This window comes from Garra rufa, chromosome 4 (assembly GCF_049309525.1).
Source record: "Garra rufa chromosome 4, GarRuf1.0, whole genome shotgun sequence".
Taxonomy (NCBI): Eukaryota; Metazoa; Chordata; class Actinopteri; order Cypriniformes; family Cyprinidae; genus Garra; species Garra rufa.
The window spans coordinates 3,733,801-3,744,561 of record NC_133364.1 but is presented as its reverse complement, the minus strand read 5'-3'; the positions used below and the strand labels follow the sequence as shown (position 1 = coordinate 3,744,561).

The 10,761-nt window shown below is 41.2% G+C and overlaps 1 protein-coding gene across 3 annotated transcripts; it reads right to left on the bottom strand.

Moving 5' to 3' along the window:
- Positions 1 to 645: 645 nt before the first annotated feature.
- On the bottom strand, positions 646 to 10,311 carry scaf11 (SR-related CTD-associated factor 11). 3 transcript variants are annotated; one of them, XM_073838019.1, is made up of 15 exons: positions 10,145 to 10,311; positions 9,734 to 9,794; positions 9,418 to 9,563; positions 6,400 to 6,477; positions 6,229 to 6,311; positions 6,084 to 6,154; positions 5,309 to 5,346; positions 5,123 to 5,223; positions 4,888 to 5,004; positions 4,685 to 4,758; positions 2,436 to 4,511; positions 1,988 to 2,313; positions 1,727 to 1,903; positions 1,526 to 1,645; positions 646 to 1,441 (listed from the first exon to the last, which is right to left on the bottom strand). In XM_073838019.1, exons 2-15 carry the CDS (start codon positions 9,753 to 9,755, stop codon positions 1,331 to 1,333), a joined length of 3,540 nt encoding a protein of 1,179 aa, XP_073694120.1. In that variant the 5' UTR covers positions 9,756 to 9,794; positions 10,145 to 10,311; the 3' UTR covers positions 646 to 1,330. The 3 variants fall into 3 exon arrangements, with proteins under 3 accessions (XP_073694120.1, XP_073694121.1, XP_073694123.1); XM_073838020.1 differs by having other exon boundaries at positions 1,727 to 1,900; XM_073838022.1 differs by having other exon boundaries at positions 5,123 to 5,184.
- Between the last annotated feature and the right edge of the window lie 450 nt (positions 10,312 to 10,761).

The following is a 10,761-nucleotide window of genomic DNA, read 5'->3' as shown; positions in this document are numbered from 1 at the left end:
TTCCAAGTCAAGAAATTACTTATAAAAAATTTAAATCCAGGCCCTATCCTAAGTCGACAATTTTCCTACAGTGGGTTCTGGATAACCAGCCACACCCTTCACAGTTGCAACTCCAACCATTCACACCACTGGGATTTGAACCGGCAACCTCTGAACCACGAGGCAGTGCTTATACCACTGAGCCACAGATCTTGTTACACTGAACATGCTGGAACTTGTATTTCACCTGTCAACCTCCACGAGAACCATGATTTCACAATATATAAGTCAAACCGAAGTCAGGTTACGGACAAACTCGTCCGTTGGGCAATTGTCCGTACGCTTGGAAACACGAGTTCACTCATACTTCTGTCACTTTCACAGGCATCATGATTCAACTGATTCAGTTGACCGACGCTGACGGATCTTGAAGGGTTTTTGGGGCATCACTTCAGGAAACATAGATTCAGATCATGATTCAGATCTAGACTGGCCATTAGTCACAAAGTAGAGTTCAAAAGATTGAAATGATTCAATTCGATTTGAAGAATCAGCAGTTTTGAGAGCCTTAGTCATCTTAGACTAGAAAAGCTGAGTTAACGAGCCCTCGTTAAGGTTAATGAGAGTGTTCAGAGCTCTGATTCAACTCAGTAAAAAGACAAAAGATGAGATTCAGAGAGCTGGTTTATTTAATTGCTTCTGGGAGGGTAAACAGACACAGTGATTGAACTGCATAAACAGAAGTACAGGACTTTAACCTGGATATGACAACAAAATCATCTCAGCTCACCAGCAAACTACCCGTGTTCTTTCCACGTAAGATTATGATTGAATCAAACACACACACACACACACACACACACACTTAAACACGCATTCGGCATCTGCAGGGAATAATAAAGCTAATGCACATGTACTCCAGATTGTTTTGATGCTTCTAAAGGGAAAAGTCTTTATGATCGACTACTGAAAGAGAGACATAGAGAGAGAGAGAGAGAGAGACAGGACAGGTCCAGTCGTACCACTTGAATCATCTGCCTTAATTACTCATTTTCCTTGCTACTTTAAACTTAGAAGCAAAATGCATTTAGAGCGACACCATCATGGATCTTCAACCCCCCCCCCACACACACACACACACACACACACACACACACACACATACACCCATTAAACACTATCCAATAAAGGGCATTTGCACTATATCAAATCCAAATTAAACAAAATATGTCATCTCTAGAAAAATCTTCATTCTCGTATGTAAATGTGTTAAGAACGGCTCCAGTCAGTGATACTGGCAGCAGCCCGCGGTGGAGGAATTGCACTTGTGCAGTCAGCAGATCAGCGAGCCTCAGCTCTTCTCGGATTTGTTTTTGCGGATGCGCTTGTATTTGTCAACGTACGCTTTCACCAGGTTGGCCACCTTGTCGGCATTCACCTCGCCACTCTTGCTGTGACACACCTGAGAGAAGAAGTAAGACAATTACTGTGTGCATTTGTAAAGCTGTTTGCATAAAAAAAATTACAATTCTAACAATGAACTTACTTTTTCCACAGCTTTGCGTACAATCTCTTTATATTCCTCCTTGTTGATTTCGTTCTTCTGATAATATGGCTTAATTGCTGCTTTCACCTCATTGACGGCTCGCTCTTGAATCTGCAATTTCTGTTTAAAAAAGGAAAATGTATTTTAGGAACTAATATCAACATTAGTGTGGAGCTGTTTGCTTGGACGTGCAACACCTGCCTTCTCTTTCTTCGAGCTGTCAGCGTGGGCTTTGCTGTGAGAGGCCGGTTGGGTAGTGGTAGAAGATGGCTGGGCCACACTGGGCATCCCAACAGGAGGCGGCGGCAATGTAACTACTTTGGTCGGCATAGGTTTGAATGAACCTTTGACTGGTACAGAAAAACTGGCCATCACCTGCTGTAAAATATCCAAATGTTACAACCAAAATGGCATATGCATTCATTTATTTAAAATTATGGATAACATAACCTTTGCCCTTACCTGAGGCGGGTGGCTTTCAGACGGTACTGCAGTGAAGCCGCCCTGTTGCACGGGTGGAGGAGGTGGTGGAGGGGGAGGCAGTCCCTGCACAGCTATGGCTGGGACCTGGAGGAGTGGGCCAGTGGGGTGCAGCTGCACTGGCACTGGAGGGGGCAAGCTGAACTGGGGTGGAGGCTGCAGACCGACGGCTGGAGGTCTCGGAAGCAGAGGGCCCATAGGGTAACGGAGGACCCCCATCACACCCATCTGGTGGGGAATCAGGGGAGGAGGCATGGCTGGCACTGCCTCTGTTGGCAGTGGTGCATTTGGCTCAATCTGGGGGGGATCTGAAATATGGAAAACAGACATGATAATACAGACACAATGGTACGAAAAATAGTACAAGAATTTAGGAAAAATTAAAATGATTATATAGGACCCCATGGCCGTTTTTTGGCTAAAGACACACCTGCTTGTTTTGGGATGCTTGGTGCAGCTTGATCCTCTTCTTGTTTGTTCCAGATGTTGTTGCCACCTCCTCTGTCTCCTCTGCGCGAATAGTAGTTCTGCACATCGGCAGGAAGAGTTCGACGCACAGCCCAGCTGGACGCTGATGACCATCCAGAACGATCCAGTGGAGTCTCTGCGCCCTCGGACTCTTTTCTCTTCCCACCGGATCTATTGTCGTTGAAGCGATTATACGAATCTGCATTGTTTGCTGCCCCTGAGAAAGAAGTACGTTGCCTCCAATTATCTGCAGGCTCGCCCTGCTGGCCGGACGACCAGTGTGCGCCTCCTCTGCCGCGTCCAGAATTCCAGCCGCCCCGAGACCAGGATTCTGCAGGCGGTTCACCTGCATTTTCATCCCTGCGTGGCTCACGTCCTCTGGAATCAGGTTCTGACCAAGGCCTTTCCCTCTCTCGTACCCAATCCGGGTTCTCGCTCCTGCCTCGGTCAGGAGACGCCTCATGGAAGTTGCCGTTGTCAGACAAAATGGGCTCTCTTGATGAGAAATGGCCAGGTTTCTCCGCATTGTTCCTCCAGTTGGAATTGCGGAAACCTTGTCCACCGCCCCTGCTCCGCCATCCATCCCCTCCCCATGACTCTCTCTTGCGAGGAGAGTGGCCGCCGTGGTCAGCGCGTTCTGGGGATGGGCTCCGCCATCCGGGTCGGTTTCTGTTCCTGGAACGACTACGTCGTCTGCGACCCCGCTCCCTACTACGACTGCGGCTACGATTCCGCCGGCCATCCCGCGCCTCCTCTTGCTGCTCGCGGCTTCGAGATGTGGACCGGGGTTTGTGGCTACGGTCCCGTGATCGAGACCTTGACCTGCGTGGCTCTTCGCTTCTGGACTCCCTGCTGGGAGACCAGGTTGTCGTAGGTGAGTGAAAACGAGACCTGCGGGATCGTCTCTCCCGCTCCCTCTTGTCAGAGCCTTTTTCCTCCTTATAAGAGTCAAGCTTGGGCTCTTGATCATCCATCCGAGGCACATTAGCAGTAGGAACCATCTCAGCTTCAGCAATGTGGGCTTCACTTTCGGATGCAGGAGAATCACACTCCATGGGAATGAGGTCCGTGTTATCCTGAGGACTACTTGCATTAGTGTCCTTTGTTTCTGGTACGGGTTTCTCTTCCAGAAACGATGGTTCATTGGCCTCGTCCTCTTTGAGAGGTGAAGGACTACTAGATTCCTGCTTGTCGGAACAGTCTTCCGGGGTGTCAGGGTCCGGTTTCAGGTCAGCAGTCTGGTCTGAATCATCTATAGGAGGTTCAGCTGTTGGTTCTGCTTGCAGAGGTGATTCCGCATCCTGGGAATCAGATTGAGACTCTTGTAGTTCATCACAGGAAGGAGAGGGACAATCTTGCTCCTGTATTGGTGGAACATTCACCAATTTTTCTTGGTCTTCATCATTTGTCTCCACTTCTTGGTTGCTGTCTTCTTGTGGAAGTATCTGATTGTCTTCATCTTCAACCATGCTCTCACTTAGCACGTCTTCTACTTTTGCTGTTTCTTCTTCTGGGCTACTAGGATCAGGGGAAACACATTCATTCTCAGCAGGACTCATCTTATTCTCCAGCTCCATCTTCTCCTCCGTATCGACTAGCTCTTGGTCACCGTCGATCTGATCAGAACTTGATTTCTGGTCTGTTTTTGATTCCTCAGATTCTGTTTCCTCATTAACTCCATCTTCCTCATTATTCCCAACCTCAGTTTCCTGCTCCTCATCCTGAGGTCTCTTCACCTTCACCTTCTTTGGACGTCCTCTCGTCTTTGCTCCAGACCTTGGATTGTTCCCCTGCTGCCCTTTGCTTGTAGAAGCATGAGTATCGTTTACGGTTTGTGGCGAAGAAGACGTGGTATCTGAATCTGTCGGTTGTGACTGAGTGGCTGAGGAATCCTCCACCTCAGAGCGACTGTGTCTAGAGGAGCGCCTGGTCGCAGCAGCTTCTGCTGGTTTTGCAGAGGTCTTTGACCCAGAACCCCTGTTTCCCTTCTTCTCCTCACCTTTGGGGCAGGTGACAGCACAAACTATGCCATGAGGAACTAATAAACACAAAAAAATAAAGTGCCATTAAAATCTAAAGAATATGTTTTGGTTGGTTGGTTTGGTTGGTTGGTTGGTCTAAACACAAAAAATAAACAAATAAAAAAAATAACAACTTGGGTATGTTGTAAGTCCTTTAATATAAAGACAACTTGGTTTCAAGTGTACTTACCTGTGTGTTCAGAAAGCAGCAGATTCAGAGAAGCGGAGACAGCTGACAAAAGCAGGTGTGAGCGGAGTGATACCCTAAAAGTCGATAAGCAAAAGGTTCATAAGTCAAAATAAGCGACATGCACACAAAAGTAACTGCCAAACTGCACAAACACTACATTACAAAATCACATTTTTAAAAGCTGATTGAAACATGCTTCTCACCTTGGCACACCTGTAGAGAGAACAGGTACAGAGGCAGGAAGCAACCTGCGTTTTCTCTCTAATCTCCTCCACTGCACGCCGTCTGGTCCCTCCTCAGAAACCTCAACAGATCCTGTCCTACAGTGCAAAACAGAAACCACAAACACTTTAACATGCATCCAAGAGACACTGTTCAGTCACAAAAAGAAACAAAAGTCACAAAAGGCGTTCTGCCTTTAGGACAGTGTGCGCTTACATGATCTGCGTCAGCGTGCCGACCGCCGTTCCCTGCTGGCTGGGCAGTGATGAGTGAAAATGCTGAGTGTGCAGAAGAGAGTGGCATGAGTCTGCATTCACCTGCACACATAAACAGTGTGTAACACTTCTTGTTTCATTCATGTGATAAATGAGACCAAACAGAAATACAATTAGTGCAACTAACCTTTCTATTTTTATCCACAGATGGATCGGAGTCACCTGCTGTGGAATAAAAAACATTTATTATTATTTTGACAAGCTGAAAAGCTCATATCACTAAACATGTATTGTTTCTGTCTGTTATACATATATCACTACGGCAATCAATTAAATAAGAAATCTGTGAAAAAATCTATGGTTTGTGCAACAGGTGTCTTACCTTCTTAAAAAAGTCATTACTGAAATATATGTGAAAATATATTGTGCAGAACCAGATTAAAAGAATAAACAATTTTTAACATTTAATACTTAAATTTACGTAAATTTTCATTTATGTTCATGTTGGTTTACATTTTAGCATCACTATTATAGATTTTATTAATATTATGAATTAGTGTTTATTTTTAGATTTTCCAATTTCATTTTAATTCTAGTTAAGAGTTTTAGTACATTTGGGGAATTTTAGTTTTTTAATAATATGTCAATATATATTTTTATTATTTTCTTTCAGTTATTTTAGTACATGAAGTTGAAGTTATATGAAAATGAAAAACGCTGCCTTGACAACTTGCTGGAAAAAAAGTAGTTAAAAAGCTGTTTAAATATTTTATTTCAGTTCAGTTAACATTTATTTTATTTAAATAAATAAAAAATGAAGCATTTAGTTTTAGTTAACAACTATAATACCTTTGGTTCACAATAGATTCAATGTATTTTGATCTAACAAGTCAAAGTATGACACTTTTGCTACCACACAAACACCTCATGAACAAGAAAGGAATCAATATTGAAGCACATACATTTTCGGTGGCATTTCTGTTTGGTGTTAACTTTTTTCTCTTGTGTTCTCTCCTTACTTCCTGTCTCTCCCCTGTTAATGAAGGATTAAATAATCAGATAAACAGCATATGCAATCATATGTAAATACAGTCACACTGCACTTACGACACAGAGACGCGACTCATTCGTTGACTATCTGGACTGCAGCACGTGTGCTGCTCTGACAGTCTGGGTGCCTTCACAGGAAGCTGAAACACAGAGGAGAAGCTTTGTTTAGTTTCATCTGGAATAAGTGCCTCTTACTGAGACATACAGGACATCAGGAGGACGTCTGACCTTGATGCACTGCTGCGAGGAACCCTGCAGGTAGATCACGCTGAAGGGTCTGCGGTCCACCGGGCAGGACTGAACCATCTGTAGCCCATCACACACAACATTACACATTACAACCTGGCCAGTGTGCAGATTATACAGGCTGTTAAATCTGACAGTACGGGAACACACAGCACTAGGGGGCCGTACAATTTGAAAAAAACAACAACAACAACAACAACGGGTTAAATGCAGAGCACAAACATCACGTCCTTTCTTTTAACTACTAAATATATAATAATTAATTATATAATATATACATATGGAAAGTAAAAAATTATAATAGATAAAAAATATAGTAAAAATAAATTAATTATATTTATTCATACATTAATATATACAATAAAATAAAAAAATGTTATTACAATTATAAATAGACTAATAATACAGTACTATAATCTCACTTGACAGAACCTAAATATTTTTAGAAATACATTTAGAGATAATTTTTATAATTTACTTTAACATTATAAATTGGATGTTTATACAAGAAAGTATACAGATGCCATTTTAATTTTAGGATGGGGGTTCATGACATCTAAAAGACTGAAAACGGCTGCTCTAAGCAACCAAACACTACACACTTTAAAAGCAGATCAATAATAAAGGAACGCCATATTCACTTGTTAAACAACTATTGCACAAGTTGAGTTTGAACTTTGCAAGTTTTGTGCAAACTTTCACAGATATTTTGGCTTACACATTTATATCAGAGCTCGACATTAATGCTTGTCCGGGACAAGTGGATTTTTAAAAAGGGCAAGTGAAAGAGAATTTTACTTGCCAGTCTGAACAAGTAGCCCGATTAAAAGATCAATAACAAAAAAAATAATTAGGGAAAGAACAGCAACTTTGGAGAGAATCTTTCTGACTTTACTAAATTCAGTGTAAATGGCGAGCCTGTCTGTGTGTGAGAGACACTAAACAAATGTGCGCAACAGCTCACACAAAAGAAGCATACTTTTACAGAAGCATATTGCAATACAAAAAAATACATATATATTTATAATATGTGATGACAAGTAAGCAACATCACACGAAAGAGTACCGTTTCCTGAATATCAGTTCGATTCTAAATGTGATGTTAAAGTTATACACTACCAGTAAGAGTTTTTGAACAGTAAGATTAATGTTTTTTTTAAAGAAGCCTGCGTTTATTTGATCCAAAATACAGCAAAAGCTGCAATATTGTGAAATATTTTTACGATTTAAAAGTACTGCTTTCTATTTGAATATATTTTAAAATGTAATTTATTCCTGTGATCAAAGCTGATTTTTTTTTAGCATCATTACTATGCTGAAAAATACTATCACTACTATCACTACTACATTTTACTATTTTAAATAGTAAAAACTAAATACATTTTACTGTTTTTGCTGTACTTTGGATCAAATAAATGCAGGCCTGGTGAGCAGAATTAAAAATCTTACTGTTCAAAAACTTTTGACTGGTAGTGTATAACAGAAGATCAGTAAACAAGTAGCTAAGTAACTTACATTTTAGACAAAACATTGGCTGATTTTGCTCGATTTTGCCAACATAAATCATTCCAAACAAAGCCACAGCAGAACAACACACAACAGTGTTTGGTTACTAAATAAATCAGCTTTTTGAACAAATCAGGTGAGTCAGTGATTCAGTGACTCTTTCATAAAGACAAGACAATTAAGCTTCATTATTGAACAAATCAGCTGTTTGAACAAATCATTTGAATGAATGACTGAATGATTCATTCATTACAAAGATTTTATTTGAATGGTGACTTATTATTCTAAATGTACTAATAAAATGTAAGAATTTGACATGAAAGATATCTCATACAATGCCCTTTTATAAACTTAAAGGACAACAATTCACAGATGATTTACTCACCCCCTTGTCATCCAAGATATGTCTTTTTTTCTTCAGTAGTCAAGAAATTATGTTTTTGGAGCTAAACATTTCCAGAAATTTCTCCATATAATGGACTTAAATAGTGCTTCGAAATTTGAACCTCCAAAATGCAGTTTAAATGCGGCTTCAAAGGGCTGTAAACGATCTCAGCTGACGAAGAAGGGTCTTGTCTACCGAAACGATCGGTCATTTTCTTACTAGGGCTGTGCTGCGCGTTCGCGATGTTACGTACTACGCAATCACGGCGAAACAACGTATGGGGAACTACAGACCCAGTGTTTACAAAGCGAACTTGCAAAGACAAACACTCTTTACCAACAAGGTACAACGTAAAGTACAACAATGTCGGATGATTTTAAAGCTTGAGGAGAACATGAGATGGAGTTTTTCCGCTGTTCACAGACATGATTACGTAGAGTCGCGAATGCGCATTACAGCCCTAGTGCTGGACGAGTTTCAGTGCTTAAAAGGTATATTAAAAAAATTTTCTGAGAAAATGACCGATCGTTTCGGTAGACAAGACCCTTCTTCGTCGGCTGGGATCATTTACAGCCCTTTGTAGCTGCATTTAAACTGCATTTTGGAGGTTCACATTTCGAAGCACCATTTAAGTCCATTATATGGATAAATTTCCAGAAATGTTTATCTCAAAAAACAATTTCTTGACGACTGAAGGAAAAAAAAGACACAAACATCTTGGATGACAAGGGGGTGAGTAAATTATCTGTGAATTGTTATTCTGAAAGTGAACTAATCCTTTAAAAGTACCCTACAAATTTAAGGAGGCAAGTATCTCAAGCATGCAAATTAACGTAATATATACAGTTTTTTTCTAAAAGTCTGGTATGCTCACCAAGTCTGCATGAACTTGTTCAAGAATACTATAATATTGCGAAATATTATTGCAATTTAAAATAGCTGTTTTCTATGCGAATATCTGGTAAACTGTAATTTATTGCCATGTTCAAATCTGAATTTTCAGCATCATTACTCCAGTCTTCAGTCTCACATAATCCATCAGAAATCATTCTAATATGATAATTGGCTACTATATGTATAAGTGTAAGTGTTGAGGAGTGACAGCTGACCTGAGCCCAGCGGAGAATGCAGGCCGAGCAGTAGACGTGTCTGCAGCAGTCGGGTACGGCTCTATCCGCCCGTCTGGGTCGGTTCAGACAAATCGGGCACCGCTGAGCCTCCTCTTCCTCCAAACTCTCATCAGAGTTCTGCCCGCCTAAAAAAAAAAAAACAGATCACAAAATTCAAGTTTTATTAAAAACCTTTTACAAATCTATGAGATGCATCTCCATCAAATTCAATAACTCATTTCTATATGCCTTGTTCGCTTTTGTGTACGTAAAGTTACAAACTCAGCATGTCCAGATATGAATAAACCCCACTCACCCTTTCCTGGCCCCTCTTGCATCTTTGGCTCCGGGTCACAGCAGCTCTGAGCCCTGATTTACTGCACCAGCACATTTAAAGAAAAAACATGTGCAATAAAGCACAATTTAGACACATTTGGATCATCATCCTGACAGCGCAACTTAGTCACTGTGTCTCTATTTGCTGTGTTTATTTACTCTCTCAGAACAGCTGAAGTTTGAGTTGCTCATTAGCAGCTTTGAGCGATAACAGAGGTCTTTAGAGCGCTTCATACTCATTTAACTTGGTCCTATATGATTAATTAGTGTGGATAACACGCATAGACACATATCGAGATGTTTACATGCCATGTTTATAAGTTCAGACTCTTGTTTATCAGTGTGACGCGGCTAGCTGTGTTAGCATCTGCTGTCATTAGCACACACTCACCTCCGCGCGCGTCCTTCCACGGGCTTCAGATCATATACTAGCACGCAGGACGCTCCTTAGCGCAAAAACACACACTTTTCGTGCACTTTCATGAGCCCCAGAGCTCGTATTTGCGATAGATTTAAAGGCGTCCGGCCACATGTGGGTCAGAAGCTGCAGTTCCGCCTCTTCACCGCTGAGTGGCGCTGCTACGGGGCATGATGGGAGACTCACCGCGTCATCACGTAGGGTTTAAGGTTCACCGAAGTAGAATTGAGTAGAGCGGATTATGCTTTTTTTCTGTTGATGAAAAATACATAAAAGTCCACCAGAGGTAGCTATACTTGCTCAGTACAGTCGAAATTATACAATAAATTATTTTAAAGAAAACAAACTGTTGCTGCGTCCCAATTCGCATACTTATACTATGCCCTAAAAGTACGTACTCTTTTTGTGAAGAAAAAGTACATACTTCTGAGTATGTAGCAGAATAGTAGGCAAGCTTTGGGACATACTACTTCGTCTTTAACGGACGCTCTGTTGCTTAGTTACCTGAATCCTGTCAGTTAGCATCATCTACATTTCGTTTAATTTTATTTCCTACGGTATTAAAGAGAAATGAAGGGGAACTTTCTTTT

What these genes read in the sequence shown, in the direction of transcription:
- scaf11 (XM_073838019.1), bottom strand. Translation starts at nt 9,755, where the DNA reads ATGCAAGAGGGGCCAGGAAAGG. An exon ending in CTGTGGATAAAAATAGAAAG is followed by an intron (nt 5,224 to 5,308) that starts GTTAGTTGCACT and finishes TTATGTGTGCAG; the next exon opens with GTGAATGCAGACTCATGCCA. An exon ending in GGCACGCTGACGCAGATCAT is followed by an intron (nt 5,005 to 5,122) that starts GTAAGCGCACAC and finishes TTTGCACTGTAG; the next exon opens with GACAGGATCTGTTGAGGTTT.